This window comes from Pelophylax lessonae, assembly GCF_965119305.1.
Source record: "Pelophylax lessonae genome assembly, chromosome: 3".
Lineage (NCBI taxonomy): Eukaryota > Metazoa > Chordata > Amphibia > Anura > Ranidae > Pelophylax > Pelophylax lessonae.
In genome coordinates this window covers 306,086,185-306,107,074 of record NC_138770.1, presented here as the reverse complement: position 1 = coordinate 306,107,074, position 20,890 = coordinate 306,086,185, and the positions used below count along the sequence as shown (strand labels likewise).

At 41.9% G+C, this 20,890-nt stretch overlaps 1 protein-coding gene across 1 annotated transcript in view; it reads right to left on the bottom strand.

The window, feature by feature from the left end:
- Nucleotides 1-20,890, bottom strand: part of MUC4 (mucin 4, cell surface associated) — a gene marked incomplete at its 5' end in the record, with an annotated part of 196,339 nt that overhangs the window by 82,633 nt on the left and 92,816 nt on the right. The window contains 11 exons of the mRNA XM_082250869.1: nt 4,251-4,426; nt 4,724-4,864; nt 5,063-5,302; nt 7,687-7,788; nt 7,921-8,094; nt 8,701-8,779; nt 15,880-16,085; nt 16,224-16,343; nt 17,956-18,096; nt 19,231-19,410; nt 20,477-20,526. Coding sequence (XP_082106995.1) covers nt 4,251-4,426; nt 4,724-4,864; nt 5,063-5,302; nt 7,687-7,788; nt 7,921-8,094; nt 8,701-8,779; nt 15,880-16,085; nt 16,224-16,343; nt 17,956-18,096; nt 19,231-19,410; nt 20,477-20,526 — 1,609 coding nt within the window. The remainder of the gene's footprint in view (nt 1-4,250; nt 4,427-4,723; nt 4,865-5,062; nt 5,303-7,686; nt 7,789-7,920; nt 8,095-8,700; nt 8,780-15,879; nt 16,086-16,223; nt 16,344-17,955; nt 18,097-19,230; nt 19,411-20,476; nt 20,527-20,890) is intronic.

The following is a 20,890-nucleotide window of genomic DNA, read 5'->3' as shown; positions in this document are numbered from 1 at the left end:
TAATAGGTACAGACTCCATTCTGACCCCCGATGCCTAGCTGCGCCTTCCTACAAGGTTAGGGAGAGGGTCTGGCTGACATCTCGTAACCTCGGACTCCGTGTTCCCTCACTGAAACTGGCACCAAGGTATATTGGGGCTTTCCGCATTCTCAGTAGGATCAACCCTGTGGCTTATGCATTAGACCTTCCTTCTATCATGCATATTTTGAATGTATTTCACGTTCCCTTATTTAAACCTTTGGTGTGCAACTGCTTTACCACCTCTGTACCACATCCTTGCCCGGTTCAGGTTGAGAACCATGAGGAGTATGAGATACAATCGATCATTGACTCCCGTAGGTTCCGTGGGCGCATATATAACCTTGTTCATTGGAGTGGGTACGGTCCGGAGGAACGCTCTTGGGTCTCATCCTCGGACGTACATGCTCCTGTCCTCCTCCGTGCTTTCCCTAGATGGAGGAGAAGTAGTCGTTGAGGAGGGGGTACTGTCAGGGCTAGGCTCCCAGCAGCTCTGTTCTCTGTGCTCAGGCTGTGGATAATTGTCAGCACTCACTGTTTCCTCAGTGGCTCACCTGGTTGTCATTATCTGCTCGTCAGTCCCACCTACAGCCAGCCCCTTCTGAATATTTAAGCTGCCTCGTTAATTTTTTATTTTTTTTGCCTTCGCCTGGTCAAGATATCTTGAGTGTCTCTGCTGTGTTCCTGTAAAAACTTTGCCTGGCTGGCGTTACCTCTGGTTCCCGATCCCGACCTTCTGATTCTGACTACACTGATTTCTGGCTCCCTGATCACTGACTTCTCTGATTTTCCGTTTTGGCTTCCGAACCCTGTCTTATGTTTTGACTACAACCCTGATATGTACTATTTTTACAATTACATTAGAGGTGTGATTTGTATTGCATTTTCTGTCTCAGTCTGACAAGACCATGTTGCAAAAAAGAATACACCCCTATTAAGTCTTAGGAGTAAAGCTAAATTTTAGACAACAAAATCCTAATTAACAAGAAGTCAACTACAGGTGAGTCTAATTATTCATTAAACAGGTGTCCAGCAGACAGCTGATTATAAAAGGGGGTTACTTAAGAAAAAAACCCTTCCCACTTCATGCTGTCTGCAATGGCACCACATGGAAGAGAAATGTCACAAGGCTTGAAAAAAAAAAATAATTTCTTTACAAAAGAAAGGTGAAGGCTACATGAAGACCAGCAAAGCTTTACTTATCAGTCAGAATACTGTAGTAAAAGTGATACAAAAAAATTTAACAAAGATGGAACTGCAACTATCTCACAGAGATGTCCAGGCTGTCCACAGAAATTAACACCTCGACAAAAGCGTCTTCTGATGAGAAAGGTTGAAGACTAGAGTTCAGTGAAATCAGCTAAGGAAGTAAATAGCCAAACTGGGGTGATTGTTTCCCGTGACACAATATGGCATACACTGCCGAGAAATGGCATGCATGGGTGTCCTCAACGAAGGAAGCCTCTCCTAAAGCCCATGCACAAAAATGCTCGCCTACAATTTGCCAGGGCCCATGTTGAAAAAGAAGAAGACTACTGGGACTGTGTACTCCGGGGTGATGAGACCAAGATAAATGTTTTTGGAACTGATATAACGTTGCAAAGGTGAGGAGTACAAAGAAAATTGCATGGTGCCTACAGTAAAACATGGTGGGGGCATTGTCCTTCTGTGGGGCTGCATGAGTGTTTCTGATGTCAGGGAGCTGCATTTCATTGATGGTATCCTGAATTTACAGATTTACTGCTCTACATTGAAAGAGAAGATTCTACCATCACTCCGTGCCTTTGATCGTCGTGCACTTTTCCAACATGACAATAATCCAAAACACACATCTAAGGCCACTGTGGCATTTTTGAAGAAGAACATGGTGAAAGTGATTCAGTGGCCAAGTATGTCTCCCATAGGCGGCTCTCTAATTAGGCAAATTAGGCGGTCGCCTAAGGCCTTGCACCTACAGGGGCCTCGCGGCCAGTGGCGGAGCGACAACATTTAGAAGGGCACAGTCAGGGAAATCTCCCAAGTAAAAGATTGTTTTAAATCCTCGGATATAAAAGTTGCAGCAGTGTGCTGCAGTCCCTTCAATGCGGCTGCCAGGTGTCTGTTGTCTGCTGACACTTACCCTGCCTTCTCTGCCTGGGGATTGGCCGTCTGATCATGTAATCCTAAGATATGGAGGAATTGGTAGGCGTGTACCTTACCAGTAAGAAGTGACTGCCCGGTCAGATCACTCTGCTATCATCGGTTGTTGCTCTGGGAGGAGAGCTCTGCCCTGGCCCAGGAACATACAGGAAACCAGGCCCCGACTTGTCACTCTGCAGGCTGGTCATAGATTTGTGGTGTCTACTACGCAAAGGGGGTGAGTAGCCCCAAGGAAGTTGGAAGAGTCTTAGAATGGTTGGTGGAGGAGGAGGAGAAGAAGAAGGCCCTGGGTGGCTGGGGGAGGAGAGGGTGGCTGGAAGAGAAGGAGAGGGTCCCTGGGTGGCTAGGGGAAAAGGAGAGGGTCCCTGGGTGGCTAGGGGAAAAGGAGAGGGTCCCTGGGTGGCTAGGGGAAAAGGAGAGGGTCCCTGGATGGCTATGGGAAAGGTAGGGGGCCCCTGGGTGGCTAGAGGAAAAGGAGAGGGCCCCTGGGTGGCTAGGGGAAAAGGAGAGGGCCCCTGGGTGGCTAGGGGAAGGGGAAAGGGCCCCTGGGTGGCTGAAGGAGAAAGAGAGGGCACCTGGGTGGCTAAGGGAGGAGAGGGCCCCTGGGTGGCTGAAGGAGAAGGAGAGGGCCCCTGGGTGGCTGAGGGAGAAAGAGAGGGCCCCTGGGTGGCTGGAGGAGGAGAAGGAGAGGGACCCTGGGTGGCTGGAGGAGGAGAAGGAGAGGGACCCTGGGTGGCTGGAGAAGAAGAAGGAGAGGGCCCCTGGGTGGCTGGGGGAGAAGGAGAGGGCCCTGGGTGGCTGGGGGAGAAGGAGAGGGCCCCTGGGTGGCTGGGGGAGGAGGAGAGGCCCCCCAGTGACGCTAGAGTCAGTTGCCAGGGAAGAGAGTGGAGCTGAGCCAGTCCTGCATATCTGATATCAAAGCCAAACATGACAGCACCCGAGGTGGAAGGTGAGGGGTAGCGGGGCTGTGACATTATATAGCATATGGACTCTGTACATTATTGGTAGTTTTTTTGGAGTTGTCCTTTAGATGTTTAACTCTGTTGTTTTTTCCCCCCAGCTGTGAGGGACTGAGGAATGACAGCCCACTATGCTGGGACTTCTAGTGCCCTAGCCACTTAAGCCCCGGAAGATTTTACCCCCTTCCTGACCAGGGGGTATTTTGCGATTCGGCACTGCATGACTTTAACGGACAATTGCGCGTGCGGTCATGCGATGTTGTACCTAAACGAATTTGACGTCCTTTTTTTCCCACAAACAGAGCTTTCTTTTGGTGGTATTTGATCACCTGAGCGTCAATTTTGCAAAAATAACAATATTTTTCACATTTTTTTTATATGAAATTCCCCAAAAAAAATGTAAAAATCTAAATTTTTTAACATTTTCGGCCAATTTGTTTTATGCTACATATGTTTGGTAAGAAAAAATAGCAAAAAGCGTATTTTGATTGGTTTGCGCAAAAGTTATCGCGTTTACTAACAAAGGTAAAGATTTTTGTCATTTTTGTTTTTTGGTTTTTTTTTTTGTTTTTTTTTTTTAACACAAAAAGGTGCTTTATTGAAATAATCAAAACATGGTACAGAAACATCAACTTTTTTGAGATAGGAATTTTTTGAGATAGGAATTTTGGGTTTTCATGAGCTGTATGCCAAAATCATCAATATTAAAACAATAAAAGGCTTGCACTACTTCAGTTGTGTGTAATGAATCTAAAATATATGAAAGTCTAATGTTTATCAGTACATTACAGAAAATAATGAACTTTATCACAATATGCTAATTTTTTTGAGAGGGACCTGTAAATTATATATTAAATAATGAAAGTAAAAAATACAGTTTGTCAGGCCAAAAATCCAACCTGCCTTATCTTTACATTATTATGGAATTGGAAAATGTTAAATGATCTGTGTTTAAATACTTTATGATTCTGACAATATTTGGTATGATATTCCATAACAAAAATGTATAGGGGTCAGTACCTGATACATAATGGTCTTTTCCATCCCATTTTTAGCATTGTGGTATTTTTGAATGCTATTTAACCTTTGAAAACTAGAAATGTAGTAAATGTAAATTATATTAATCTGACTTACAGCAAGAGAGCTATCGATTTTCGTTGTCAAGGTGTAATTACACTGAGCTGAAAGCTTACAGTTACAGACCACAAAGCTGAGTTGGAGGGCAGATGACAGGTTTTTTGAGTCAGTAGCTACAAGGTTGAATGTAAATCCTGTTGTGCTTGTCGGTTTCCATGTCAGAGATCCGGTTGCTGTTAAAAACATATATTATTAATCTTTATATAATACTAAAACAGCTTTATATATGAGAATTACGTATATAAAAGGGAATGCTTAGTAATTTACTGTTTTTGATTAACAAACATGTTTTAATCAGTAGCATTCACATAAAAAAATGTATTTTGTGAAATTATGCTTCTTATCTTATATAGGCTTTTTGTTTAAAGAAAAAAAAAATGTTTAAGAGCATTCTTTTGTTGGTAACTCACTAACATGTCATTTAAAAAGAAGAGCAACTGATACATAATTAAATACGTGCAATTACTCACATGACACAGAAATGTCCGTGTTTGTGTTAGGGTCGCCTGAAAAAGTCACACCCATCCCATTGGAAGTATAATTTACTGTAATACTGGTGCTCATAAAGGTGAGAATGGTTTTATCACCAATGATATGAGGAGGTATGGCATCTGAAACAGACAAGTATAATATCCATTACTGCTGGAAACCATAGCAATAGAAAATCTGAAGACTTACTGGAAAGTTGGGGGTAGAAGCATGGTAATATATTGCTTGCTTTTGGTGAATTACACAAGCAAGTTTGGGAAATAAGAGTAGATATTGTGACATAAAATAATTAAACCACTTGTTATAATAAAGATACTTACTCAAAGTTTCATTAACTGCCTGTAAGGTGTCAGCTACACCTAATGTTGCTAAGCCCACGTTTGTTTTGTTGGTGCTCATAGCATCAAAGATACATTCTGTGTTGTTGCTGCATAAAGCTTGCAACTCTTTATACTGTGTTGAATTTTGAGCTATCAAATCTCTGAAGAAAATTGGAGTGAATACACTTCTTTCAAATATTTTAACATGTGTAAACAAGTTATTATTTCCTTTGGCCTCCCCTATATGATGAAAGAAAAAAAAAAAGAACATAATATTATACTAAGAATTAGAAAGACAGATTTGCCTAATACTAGTTATATGTTGGAAATCGTTTCTGTTATTCAGAGAAAAATGAGATGTCTGAGATGATAAAAATAACACACAATAAAATAGATCATAAGGAAATAAGGTGTTTAATAGATAAATGTTCACTTCATGTGAAAGAACATGCACATTACACATCTTGGGGGCATTTATGTTCACCGAATAAATGTTTTAAAAAATGTTTATAATATAAAATAAGTAGGGATGTTATAATAATGCATTCATTTTAGTGAATTGAACCTAGTGTGTGAACAGGTCCTCACTGAAATCTGAAACTCTTTTAAGAAGAATAGTGTTTATCATAAATTACTAGCATTAAAGACCATACTTTTAAAGGGATTGTATATTCTTTTTAATGTTTTTAGGCATGTATGTGACAAAGATCAGCTTGATGTAAATAAACATTTCAGTGTGTGATAAAGCAGAATATTACTAAGATAAAAATAATAGTCCATTAAAAGATACAATTTTCAATCCCAAGCTTTCCATTCAATAATTATTTTCCACCACAAGTTATCCTCAGTCTGATAGCCAGAATATTTAAAACCACTTCCTCTGAGCCCAGGTCATCCTTGACCCCCCCATCCTATGTCTAGACAGTGGAAGGGGAAGCACCACAGTGATGAGCTTTTCTGTATGTAACCCTGCTCCCTTTTCCTGTCATGAAAAAAACGAACAGAGGGTGCACCAGCTTAGTGCATTACCCTTGCAACAATTTATTATTAAAAAATGTATAAATTATACTCACAAAAAAATGCATATGTCAAGAAAAATACGGTCCACCAGGTGCTCCACCACCCAGCATGATCTGCTGGCAAGTGCCACTTGTGGAATGAAGAGTCCAAAAGAACTGATGTGTTTTGAGGGATGTCCCCTCTTCCTCAGAGCTCTTTTGCTTTTTCATTATAGAGTTCTATTTGGTCTCCCTGACCTGTTGTGAGTGGCAGCACAGCTAATGTGGAGGCTGAACTAGTGGAGACACACGATTTTAAAGTGGAGTTCCGGGCACAAAATTCAATTTCTAATAATTACTGCATTGTATTCCTTACTCTCCGCTGAGTCAGAATTGGATATTCCCATAGTTTTTTTTTTTTCACTTACCTGTTTACAGAGGTTTGTATACTCACCTTTCAAAGGACTTCCTCCCTCCTGTGCCTCGGCTCTCCTCGTCACTTCCTGCCGCAATGCGTCCTGGGAGCTCTTCCTCGGCCCTCCCATGATGCACTTTGCAGTCACATGGGCGCCCGACCACTGTTCTCATTTCTTGACTCACAGGCCTACGCCCACTGGAATCAGGAAGAAGGGAAGACATTTCCCCACAACGGACTCGGCAATCCACAACAAAGATGGCGCCGCACATCAGAAATTATATAAAGTAAGATTTTATTCTTGCAAACTCATTATTTCACCATTCTAACCAGGATTAGCGGATGTATCGATGTGTAAGGGTGATTGTTAGGGGGAGATTGAAAAAAAAAAAACGATTCTGTGCCCGGAACTCCGCTTTAACCAGCCACACATAAAGTTCTCAAGTGCAAGAGTATTGTTTTTCTCTTTTTCTGTCATGCTCCTTGTCAGTACACGAATGTTATGCTTCCTTCTGCTGCTACTTTTTCTAACACTCCATCCCTGCCTAACAAGAACTGCAATAGGCTGATACCAATTCAAATTCAGGTACTTATACTATTTCTATTAAAAAAAAAAAATCAATTTAAACAAATCTTGGTGGCATTTACACATCAGGTGTCTTATTATATACTCATTTTGGTATTTTTGTTCATTGTATTTCTTTCTCTATATATATATATATATACTGTATATATATATATATTAGAGCTGCATTCATTTGTGTATTTAATATCTGCATAAAGTTTGGCTTTAATGCTTTTAAAATCAGTTTTAATGTTTAATGTGTAATTATAAATGACTATGAGGACAACCTACTTCCTGCTATTTAGTGCTACAGAACAGTTTAGTTATTGCTCCTCTGCTTTTATGCGAAAATATAGGTCAGCCAGTTCATTAAAAACAGTGCATCTCTGTGTGGCTGATAAATAGGAAAGTGTTTGCTTTCTCTAGTAGCTAATGTACAAAACTAGATAATTTAACATATATACAGTATATGCAGTACATATCTAACTCAATACCTTTTCATTTAAGAAAGAAATACAATGAACAAAAATACCAAAATGAGTATATAATAAGACACCTGATGTGTAAATGCCACCAAGATTTGTTTAAATTGATTCTTAAAGCCAAGCTTATCATGTTATGGGATAATGTGAAACAAAGCACTCACATAGCAGTCCATAATTATATATATCTTCTTCTGAGCTGTTTGAGGGGATGGTTGTGCCATCTGGTTTCATGAAATCATCACTCTGGTCATTATTCCAGTTACCTATGAAATATTATGTTAGTAAACAAGAATTAATAACGCACAAGAAATGTATAAAAATTTGGAAATAATGGGAGCCTGTGAGTGCTGGGTCCAGGGCATGGTCAGCACTCTCATTATAAGATAGATACATACCTAGCAATCCTTTAGTTGTGCCAATAAACTCATTTGGAAGACTGGACACAGCACTAAACATTCCAGAATACTGAGACACTGACACAGACAGAATCCCTTCAAAGGTTGCAGTAATGGAGTCATTTTTGTGTAAAAAGACGGTCGGGTTGCTGTCATTAATCTCAGCATCCATGTCTGCAAATCAAAAAAATAAACACAGATTGTTACATTTACATAGCGCACAAATACATTTTCAAATGAACAACAAAAATAGAAGGAACTATAAGATCTGTTTGGTTTCTTATGTTGACGGTAAATAATCTTTTGTAAGATAAATTACTATATTGTAAGAAATGAAGGCTTTTAGTGCTTAAATAGCAATTTAAAAAAATGTGACCATGACTATGTGATATAATGACATCATAAAAACTATGAGGTTTTCTCACAAACTGGTATCTCTATTTACCCAGGTACAACCAATCAGATGACATAAGAAAAAATGATCTGCTTGGTGTAAAGTTGAACCAAAAAGCAGAAAAAAAAAGTGCCTGGCTATGCAGTGAGGAACGGGTGTATGGGTCACAGCACTGTAAATCCTTTAGTAGGTAAAACTATTTCATATATTGCTTACTGTATTTGAACTATTTTACCTTCCAAAGCTTTTTTTTCCCAAATTCTTCTAACCTCTGAAATCATAATGGCATGATAATTGTGTATAGTCCTCATGTAAACTTTAAGGATTGTACAATGAACTGTCACCTTTTTAATTTCTACTGTACCAAGGGGTATTTATGTACCTACCTTCTGAGTGAGTGAATGACACAATTTGACCATTTATAAGGGTGGATGTGGTGCCATTAATTTGAAGATACCACTCTACCTGTAAAAAATAGCAGCGCAATTATATTAAAATGTTAAATAGTTCCAATGTATTAGTCTGGCATTTGTCCTTTGCAGCAAGAGGCCATTTTATCCAGGCAGCCTAAAAGATGCCTCTTATAGCTAGTTGCATTTTATATAAAGCTCTAATTGGGGTAAAAAGATAGGCTCTCTGACGGCACAGTTGCTATGTTTTCCAGATAGCATTAGAAGTTTCCTAATTGATATTACTTGTTGCCTGGAGCTGCTCTTTAAAGAGTAAGTAAACTCTCCCCTTTTACTTGTACCTAGAGATAAGCCTATAATGAGGCTTACCTATAGGTACTGTGATTATCTCCTAAACTTGCACAGTTTAGGAGATATATAGAATGCATGTAGCCAATGATGTAATCGGCCCATGCACTCTGAAGGTCCGGCTTACCGTGTCGGACCTTCAGAGCCCTGGCCGCAAACAGGTGACTCCCACACGCATGTGCAGCAAAGACGTCTTAGCAGCTCTGGCCGCTCAGTGCTGGAGCCTGTGAACCCAGAAAAAACACCAGGGAAGATGTCAGCGATGTGCGGGTGCTGCTAAGACACCCTCATTCTAATTTAAGTATTTCATAATGAGCTAGTATACAATGCATACAAGCTCATTATGCATAATGTGCAGTACAAATTGAATGTTAACATCGGCAAAAATGAACTTATAATACATTTTTTTTTAAGTAAATGTTTACAAAAGTGCAACAATGGTTTATGTCATCCATGACAATTACTTCAGCTAGGAGTGACCTCTTGAAGTGGCCACTCCAATACTTTTGGTTATATGCACCATTACAACAAGTTAAACTTGGATAGGAATATGAAAAACAAATAAAAATGTTTAAAGAAATTTCAAAAAAATATAGTTTTCTTTAGTTTCCACAAAATAAACATAGGCAGCAGCACAGAATTGGGCCAAAAACATAGAAAAGAGCACTTTCAACAACTCTAGTAGGCCATATATTTAAAAAAAAACACATTTTTTGGAATATATGGCATGATGGATTTATTAAAGGAGCTTGGGTTACAAAGCATCAGTAAATTTGAGAAGGTAGTTCTGCCTTCAAATACAGATTACTGTAGAAAATTTGTTTTTTTTACCGCATTTTATTTGCTGTTATTTAACACTTAGTGCATTGACCCCTATATGTGTAAGTGGTACATTATTTTTGGTGGTATAAATTAGTCATGGAGTGATTACCTGTGAATAATCAGCCTAGATGTAGACAGTCTGCATCTACTGTATATTCCAATGCATGAAGTCCAAAGAGCAACACAGCTGATTAGCAATTACTAAAGCACACACATACTAAAACACATACAAATTGAATTCATATAGAGGCCGATTTGCTAAAGAAGCTGAGAATCTTTCTACTGTAAATGGTATAAACATGCAAATGAATAATGAATATTTACATAAAGATTATCAACTCTTTTGGTAAATAATTACTAATGTATATGCTCTTTTAGCTTCATTCAGTTCAGAGTGCAAATAGGAACCTGATACATATAACGGAATTTTTGTAAAATCTTACCGTAAAATTCCTTTCTCTGAGTCCTCCGACAGTCGCCGCCCACTCACAAGTCTTCACCAATGGGTATTGACCTTTGCTCCGCAGGAGTAGCTAGGCAACAAGAATTGTAAATAACAAAAGCTTTTAGCATAGACACACCCCTAGGGGCTGTCCCCTCAGTCAATACCTCCCTGCACCAGCATTTCCAACTCAGTTTGGTAGCATAGCAGTAAGAGTACACAAAAACCCCAAAAGAGGGGCGGGGGGCGGCGACTGTCGGAGGACTCAGAGAAAGGAATTTTACGGTAAGATTTTACAAAAATTCAGTTTTCTCTTACGTCCTCCGACAGTCGCCGCCCACTCACAAGTCTTCACCAATGGGATGTCCCAAAGCAGTGTAGACATGAGGGGTGGGAGACGCAACCGTAGAAAAGAGAAAGGAACCTTACCATAGTAAGAGAACCAACTGGGCAACAGGAAAACGTGCTCAACATGAGCAACAACCCAGGAAAACAAGTAACCCAGGGGTAAAACACCCCAATAGCCAAGGGCCCAAAAAAACAAGGGTCCCTAAGACACTGCCGCACTGAGAACTTTACGGCCAAAGGAGGCATCGGCCGATGTCTGAACATCCACCTTATAAAATTTTGAGAAGGTGTGAACGGACGACCAAGTCGCCGCCTTACACACCTGGGCCACAGAAGCCTGATGTCGGTAAGCCGAAGACGTACTCAAAAATCTGGTAGAGTGCGCCTTCACAGGGAAGGGAGGAACCTTCCCCTTCAAGGCATAGGCTTGCTCAATGGTCTGTCTGATCCATTTGGCGATGGTCGCAGCCGACGCCGCCATGCCCATCCGAGGACCCTCAGGAAGGACAAAGAGGGAATCCGACTTGCGAAAAGATTTAGTGGACGACAGGAAAACCCTGATCGCCCAGACAACATCCAAGGAATGCAAGGCAACCTCCTTCGGATGCTTAGGTTTCGCGCAGAGTGAAGGCAAGACAATGTCTTCATTAAGGTGAAACTCCGAGATCCTTTGCGGAAGAAAGGATGGGTTAGGTCGCAAGACCACCTTATCCTTGTGAATCACCAAGTAGGGAGAGCTGCAGGACAAAGCCGCCAGCTCCGACACCCTGCGAGCCGAAGTGATCGCCACCAAAAAGGCAACCTTTTTGGACAACAGAGACAACGAGATCTCCCTGATCTTTTCAAAGGGAGCCTGTTGTAACACGGACAGAACTAAGTTCAAGTCCCATGGAGGCAAAGGCTCCCTCCTAGGAGGGGCCAAATGTCGCACCCCCTGAACAAAGGCGCGAATCAACGAATTAGACGCCACAGGGCGTTGAAAGAGAACGGCCAGCGCAGAAATCTGACCCTTAATCGTGGCCAGTGCCAAACGCTGGTCCACTCCAGTTTGGAGGAAAGCCAACACTCTCGACACCGAGTATGAGCGAGGGGAATACCCCCTGGACTCACACCAGGCAAAGTATGCTCTCCAAGTACGGTAATAAATTTTACCTGAAGAGGCTTTTCTAGCCTTGATCAAAGTGGGAATGACCTCAGGGGAGAGACCCCTATCCTTCAGGACCTGGCTTTCAACAGCCAGGCCGTTAAAGCCAGCAACTGTAAAGCAGGATGGAATATCGGCCCTTGAGACAGAAGGTCTTCTCGAAGCGGCAGGCGCCACGGAGCGTCGACTGCCAGATTTACGAGGTCTGCGTACCAAGACCGGCGAGGCCAGTCCGGTGCCACCATAATCACCGTATGCGGTTCCGAGGCTAACCTGCGAAGGAGCCTGGACAGTAGTTGAATCAGGGGAAAGGCATACATCAGATGATACTGATGCCAGGGCGCCACCAACGTGTCCGAGGCGTCCGCCCGAGGATCGCGCATCATTGCCACGAACCTTTCACCTTGTTGTTTAGACGAGACGCAAACAGGTCCACATCTGGAGAACCCCACTTCGCGCACAACATCTGGAAGACATCCGGGTGAAGGGACCATTCCCCCTGGTCCAGGGTCTGGCGACTCAGATAGTCCGCCTGCCAGTTCTCCACCCCCAGTATGTGAACTGCCGTTATCGCCGGGACGTGCGTCTCGGCCCAAGACAGAATGTCGGCCACTTCCCGAGCCGCTCGGGCACTCCTGGTGCCCCCTTGATGGTTGATATAGGCCACTGCGGTGGCATTGTCCGTCTGAACCCGAACTGGACGGCCCCGAAGCCGGTCCGTCCATCGCAGAATACAAAGCTTTATCGCCCCCAATTCCAGGATGTTGATCGGAAGGGAGGACTCCTCCTCCGACCAAGTTCCCTGGGCGGACAGAACGCCCAGAACACCACCCCAGACCGACAGGCTGGCATCCGTGGTGATCACCGTCCACAATAATGGACGAAAAGACTTGCCCCCTGACACTGCCGGGGACTGGAGCCACCACAGAAGATCCCTTCTGGTGCGTTGGCTCAATGAGATCCGCAGATCCAGGGATCGCGGCCGCCCGTCCCACTCGGCAAGAATCTCCGCTTGGAGACCCCGCGTGTGAAACTGGGCAAAGGGGATCGCCTCGAAAGCCGAGACCATCAAACCTAGACATCTCATGCATGTCCGGAGAGACGAGTGCCAGTTGTCCCTGAGGGACCTGGCCTCGTCCTGAAGTGCCCGGAGCTTGTCTTCCGATAGGAAGACCCTCGCCTGAACAGAGTCTAGAATCATTCCCAGGTAGGGAAGACGAACCGAAGGGCACAGAGTCGACTTCGGAACGTTTACGGTCCAACCGAACTCTTGCAGAGTCCGCATTGTGGTGGACAGGTCGGTCATCAGGCTCTGACTGGCATTTGATCTTATCAGGATATCGTCCAGATACCCCAAGACAGCAATGCCCTGTGTTCGTAACAGGGCCAGAACCGGCGCCAGCACCTTGGTAAAAACCCGCGGAGCCGAAGCGAGACCGAAAGGTAACGCCACAAATTGGTAGTGATCCTCCGCAATGGCGAATCGAAGGTACCTCTGGTGACCCTCGAAAATGGGGATGTGTAGGTACGCATCCTTCAGATCGATGGAGGCCATGAATTCCCCCGGACTCAGGGCAGCCACTACTGAGCGCAGGGATTCCATGCGGAACTTGCGAACCCGCACAAAGCGGTTCAGAGCTTTTAAGTCCAGAATCGGACTCACCTTGCCCTCCTTTCTGGGCACAGTGAACAGATTGGAGTAAAACCCCCGAAATCTGTCCCGATGAGGCACCGGAACAACCACCCCTTGGGCCCGCAGGTCCCGCACCGCCAGGTGCAGATCCTGCAAGCGCTCCGGAGACAGCTGAAGATTTGAGGGAAAAAATCTGCCCGCCGGCCGAGAGAGAAATTCGATCTTGTAACCAGATCGAACGATTTCCTGAACCCAGCTGTCCCGAATGTGGGTCAGCCAAGGTTGTAGGAAACCGCGCAGACGTCCCCCCACCCCAGAAACGGGTGAGGGCGCCCCTTCAGGCGGAGTTGGCATGGGAAGTCGAACCGGACTGGCCAGACTTCTGTTTACCTGCCCACGGCTTCTTCTGGGAGCCTTGGCCTTTGAAGGGCTTGCCCTTGGATTGCGACCGAAAGGCACGAAAGGACCCCTGAGAGGGCCTAAGCGAGGAATTCCGTTTACCACGGAAGGACTTATGCTTGTGAGACTGGGGCAAGAGAGTACTTTTGCCCCCCGTAACTCCTTTAATCAGAGTATCCAAAGCCTCGCCCAAAAGGCGAGATCCCACGTAGGGAAAATCCGCCAGCGTCTTGCGAGAAGATTGGGCTCATCCTCTAGGTGCAGTGTCTCCTTGATAGAGGTAATCAGCTCATCCATGAGTGCAAGCTCTTCAGGAGAGCCAGGGGGAGAAACATCAACCCCCTCCACCTCCGCCTCCCCCTCAGACCCCATAAGGTCCAGAGATGAGCGAGACCCCGAGAAGGGCACGCCAGCCACATCGCCCTCTGAATCAGAGGAAATGGACAACCTTGCCCTTTTTGCGGATCGATCAGCCATCAGCATCTGCACCTGAGAAACTAAGGACGCCACTACCGCGGCCAGATCAGCCCCCTCGGGGGTGCAGCAGCCCCCTGGTCCCCCACCAGGGCGGGGGGAAACTTGATATCCTGAGAATCCATGCCCCAGCAATGAAAGGAAAAAAGAGTACTGGCCCTTTAACACCACGGCGAGCGCAGCCCACCGTACACTACTGTATGCACCGATCCCGCAGTGATAGAGGACACTGAGCAAGGAATGACAGGGCAAAGAAGGAAAAAACCTGGAGAGAGCACAAACAGGCTGCTGCCACCGATCGCTGTCCCAGAGAAAGAGGAAGTGATGCAATAACCGGCTGAGTGATATAGCCTATGAAGGCTCCGCAAACATGGCCGCTCGGCTGAGGGATGAGGCTACAAGAAAATGGCGCCGGCATGTGCTCAAAAGAGCGCGGCCTGCCAAAATAGCGGCGAATGGCGCCAAAACACGGCGCTGTACAGGGACAGGGCCGGCCATAGTAAATGTGCAAAAAAAAATGGCGGGTCGCATACATCGGCCGCCACACAAGCATGTCTGCACCCATTCAGAGCTCACAGCAGAGCGGGAGGGCCCCCCCCTTCGCAACCCACAAAGGCAATGCAATCCATACAGGGATCTGACAGGGAGCCCGCAGTTTACACAGACATGGGGGTTACACACAGCCACAGACTGACACCCACACAGAAGGTCCCCACACAGAAGGTACTTACCGTACCGGATGGCGTGGGGAACCGTCTCCAGCGACAAACCGCTATCAAGGCAGACAGGGAGTGCCGCAGCCAGGACGCTTGTGAACCGCAGCAAAAAAACGCAGCATGGCGTCCAGTGAGGTAGCCACCTCACAGGCAGCATCCCTGCAGCGAACAGGGATGGGTCGTTCAATGTGCCAGGGCGAACCTAAGCTGAACGCTCAATGGCAGGCTGGGGATCCATCTGGCACTCAGCCCTGAGATCCAGGGCGGCCAGTCCGAGACCCAGCTCCGCATAAACATCTTCATCCAAAGAACCCTAAACTAAAGCTGACAAAATAACAGCTAGTGAAAGGAAAGAAAAATACTTTGAAATAAAATCAAAAAAGGGTAGAAGGCTGAGACTGAAGCCCCAGCACAGGAAAGCCTGCTACTCCTAAGCTAGGCAAGATCAAACTGAGTTGGGAATGCTGGTGCAGGGAGGTATTGACTGAGGGGACAGCCCCTAGGGGTGTGTCTATGCTAAAAGCTTTTGTTATTAACAATTCTTGTTGCCTAGCTACTCCTGCGGAGCAAAGGTCAATACCCATTGGTGAAGACTTGTGAGTGGGCGGCGACTGTTGGAGGACGTAAGAGAAAATGTATTTTTTTGTTGTTGTTGGAAAAGTTCCTACATCTTTACCAAAGTATACACTTTTGGCACAGTTTTTACACTTTTAGCACAATATTATTAATATTTTTGTTCTTGATTTTCAGCTTTAGGGCATCACTAAGCCATATCGATTATTTATTTATTTAAGTTCAATGTGACAATTTTCACTTGACTGAAACTTACTTTAACGCTGGCAATACTGGAGGTGTACTGTACTGCAAATGCTGCAAAGTTGGTAGCCAGTGCAGTACCAGTCTGCACTGTACGTCCTTGTAGAATGAAGTTGATATTGTCAACTGATGCATTAACAAGTGTGAAATCTCCAAGTCCATTGAACGTGTAGCTGAGACCATCCAGGGTTGTGATATGAGGATCTCCAAACATCCATCCTGTAAAATGTAAAATAGCTTGTGTGTACCTCTGGAAACATTTTTCTTTTTAGCAAAAGAGGGCAAGTCTATACTACAATTTAGATTTATATTCGTTTTTTATTGATTATAGAAAAAAGGGACAGTAAAAAAGTTTACCAGGGACTAAAGGCCTGTAATTGCGGCAGCTGATTGGGAATCTCTTCTGCATATACATTGAACAAAACTGGGGATCATCCACTTCATTGCAGCATGTGTCAAAAGCATCCAGTTCACGATCTAAGGAGAAAATTGTGTTAAACCTTTTAAGGAATTCAGAATCTTTAAACTTTTTAAACATATATAAGTGAATGTGACGAGCATCATGCTGATAAGATATAAAAATGTGCTAATTTCTCATTTCATTTTTTTTGTATTATTGCAAAACATTTTGCACTTGCAGCTCAGTTTGCAAAACTATATGTACACCTATAGATCTACAAAATCCGACTAAATTATTGACACTCAGCTATTTTTAATGAGGGGGAGGGGAAAATAGTGGATATTTTGTCTATACTATACAGCACAAAATAAAGATTGGATAAAATAGCTGAGTGTCAATAATTTAGGCTAGTCTTGTGGATTTATAGGTAAAGTTAAGTAGCAACTAGACAGCAAATGGGACATTTATTAGGTTGGTATTCTGCCCATTTAAATATAAATGAACTAAAATATGCCTTTATTGGTTAATTAGCTCATGACACATGTATGACTTGCCAGCCATAAATGCCTATTACACACAGTATACTAGTCTGCTTCCTACTAAACTGATAATCATAGTTCACCCAATAGACATGTTCATACAATGAAAATTGAATGAAAGCTGACCTTGCACTAACAAACAAATACTAGAAAAAAGTAAGTAAGTGTGGGGGGGGGGAGTAAATATACACACTGTACCCCCAGCTTCTGCACTGTAAGGGGTGCCCTCATACTCCTTCCTGTAAGATCCCTGAAAATGTTGAGCAATCCAAATTATGGAAGAAAAGGCTCCAATATGATGCAAAAGCAAGACTGCAAAGTTTAGGATTACTCAGCATTCCCATGATCCCATAAGAAGCATGGCAACACCCTTGCCTAGGCTCTACATGCAGAAGTCAGGGATAAGTTAAGTATGGTTCACTTTCCCAAAACATTTGTTCAGCAGAGAGGGTATCTGAGCTGTGTGTACTGCCCTTTAAACCTTAAGGTATAGCTCCAGACATTTTTTTCTTTTGTTTTTGATAGAGAAAAGAGGGGTTGGACTTCGTTGGGGTTTTTTATTGCTGTCTTAGATCCCATTGAGGAGATTTGCCCGTGTTTCTTGTCCAGGCGATACCATTGTCAGTAGAACAGAAAGTGAAAGAAAATGTTTTCTAATAATAATGTTTTTATTGTAGCTTTGTCCCCAGAGAAGAGATAATTATTTTCTGTTTTGGTGATAAGGTAAAGAGAGATATTCCTGAAGGGGAAAGAGCAATAAAAACCATGACAGAAGTTTTAACCCTTCCCAACTCTACCAAAAAGTATTGCCCAGAGTTACACTTTAAAGTAATACCTCAAAAAGAGTAATCAGTTAAATATTTAATTATTTTCTTTATCGGTATGTAGATGCCGTGATCAGTTTCTTTCTATAGCATAGACTCAAGAGCCTATGGAATTTAGATACTAAAGGAGTGTTTCATTACCTTGCTAAAAAAAAAAAAAAAAAGCTTTGTTCAGTTTAAATACCCACCCATGTCTTTCGGAGTTTGAAAAAAAAAAAAGATTTTTGCTTACATATCTTTAAGTGACTGAAGGAATTACAGCTTCACTTTGCTTAGAGAACATTTGTTTTACCTTTAGTAAATTAACCCAAAGTATTTTCACTTACCAGATTTTGATGATGCAGGGATCCAAGACATTTCTTGGAACCCTTCTAGGAACTGATTCTTCCGGTAGTACACGCACCTTACACCAGCATTATTTCTATTGGGAGATGTGCTGCGGAGCAAGCTGATTATGCTGCTCCCACCTATAAGTCCCAAATACAAGATAACATAAAAAAAAAAGTAGACACGGTGCCTAAATTACAATGCTGCAGCTAAAAATTCCTTTTGACATAAACAAACAAACTTCTTTCATTCAGTAAACAGTACAAATAGCATTGTGCTAATTCTTAAACTCACAATTAGTCTGACTTTAGCAAGGGAATTTTGGTTGGTCACTATAGGTTACAGTACTTACAAATTAAAATATGGTCTTTTATTGAATAAGGGCAAAATGGTCTAGTGATTATAATGTAACAGCACAGTCTTAGTTTTAGTTCTACTCTATGCATGATTTATACATTCTAAACTCCTTAAACTTGTAATAGAATAATGAAGAGTTAGAAGCAAAGGGAAAGGGAGAGAAATACAAATAAATGAGGAACACAAAATAAACATGGGGAATTGAGAGGCAAATTTGTTAAAAGAAAAAAAAGAAAAAAAGGAAATTGCAAAGAACAACAAAGGAAAGAAAAGGGAAACAGAAGAAAGATGGAGAATGGGGAATGGGGAATGGAAAGTGAAAGAACTATGAAGAAGGGGTAAAGAGAAGAAAGATGGAGGAATAAGGATTGAAAAGTGAAAGCATTAGGAAGAGTATGGAAAGAAGAGATGGGACAGCAAAGTAAAGAAAAGGAAAATAGAAGAAGGATGGAGAATGGGGCAGGAGAGGAAAGGACAAAGGGAAGAACTATGGGGAATGAGAAGGCAAGTGGAAAGGTGAACAAAAATTGAGGATAGGAAGGGAAGTAGAGAGTAAAGTGACATAGATGCAGAATGGACAGAAAAGATGGGAAATTAAAGCAAAAGGTGAAGTAGCTTTTTTGGCAAAAAAAAAAAATCATCTAATTTACTCTAAAAGGAATGCTTCCTTACTTCCTGGTGTCATCCTAACTATTAAAAGTTAATGGTCACACTATCATAATAACCCCATGGTTAAAGTGAACATAAACATTTTCTCCATTTATTTTTTCAACCAAAATGTATATATGCTGCATTTCCATTTACAAATGTGAATCATATCTTTCTAGTGAAAGTTTATAGTTGTCCTAAGTAATAATCACATACAGTTTCATTTTAAAACTTTGGTACTAAAAATACATTTGGTATGCTTTTTGTACCTGCTTTTGTTGTTCTGAACCGGAAATCGGAGATCCCTTGTCTATACAAGCAAGGACAAGAGAGCAAGCCTGAATTCCACGACGATGGCAACGGCTGAACATTGTACCAGTTCAGACAATTCATACGACTGTTATCCAGACGTGTACTGTTCAGCGGATATATAATGAGATCTTGCAAATCTGCAAATAGAGATATAACAGAGATAGAACAGTCATGTAATGCATATAGATATCACAAATAGATACAACTTTAGTAGAAAAAATAATTGATACAATGAACAGATGAACATTTACTGAAAGAAAGTTCCTGGTAGAAAATGATTGTTATGGAACTGCTGGTATGCACAATGGATTTGCAATATCCTGGTACTAGACTCCACTCTTTAGTATCTTTTTTTTTAATCTGTTTATTGAACACTCTTTAGTATCTTACAGATGCAGCAGGCATACCAAAAAAACTGTGCCTACTAGCATTTTTTTTAGTTCTGTTTTAACTAAGCTTTAACTAAAAAGTAATGAATATGTTTTATAAAATGAAAAACTATGCAACATAACTTTTTTTTTTTTATCTCTATTTCTAATTCACTAGTTGTATAGTGATTTGCATAAGTTTTATATGATTAGGTATCTTTTGTTCTATTATGACAATCTGTAGTTTGAATTCCATAGTATATATCAAGTCAGTGGGGTTGATTTACTATAAGATTAAAGAATGTTCAGTTAGGAAAGTGAAACTATATTTACTTTGCATATCAATGTCATTTGCGGAGATATACAAACCAGAACTTTTGCCTTGCACATATGATTCACTACACCTTCACTTCTTTTGTGTGACAGGCAAGTTAGTGGGAACGCATATTTCTGAATTACCAATTTAGCCAGCTTTAAAAAAGGTTCGATGACCTCAATTTTTTCCAATGCAAATAAGGAAAATAGCCAACCCAAGCCAAGCTTGTGATTGAACAATGAAGAAGCAGCAACACAGTGAAGATCCTATGATCTTCTATTTTGTAAGCATGCTTCTCTTGTTATTTACTGTATGGCAGCACTGGGCAATGCAGTAGAACCTGATTTGCATGCGTTGCTGCCCCTTTCTCTTCCATTCTTGGTGCTGGCAATTAAAAAAGGCCTTTATTTATAATATGAAACCAGATTAAATGTCAGAGTTATCCAGACTTAAACTTACAAAAACATTTTTTTAAGGTGGGCATGACTTGCAGACAAACAGATTTTTAATAGTTCATACCTGAATTGCTATTTATAAAGGTGCTATTGAAAAATGATTCCCCATTGTCACTAGAAAAAGAAAAGGAACATTAATATCAAGGTCAGTCCTTTTAGATATCTGTGTAAAACTGTGTAAATACTGTTTTTATGTAGAGTTTGTAGGTACAGTATATACAGTCTACTATATGCATTAATAGGAAGTCAAATTTGTTCATTACATACTAAAGATCTGATTCATGATGAATGAGACTAAATCAAATGCAAAGTTAATTTAAAAATCTCTGTATTTAATGCAACAACAATATTTTTAAGCATTTAAAAATGTAACCATTTTATAAATTAGTTTAAGACTGACACTGCAATAATAACTAGTAATAATACTAAACTATGAACTAACTACAAATATCCATATAATGTACGTTTAAATAATTTC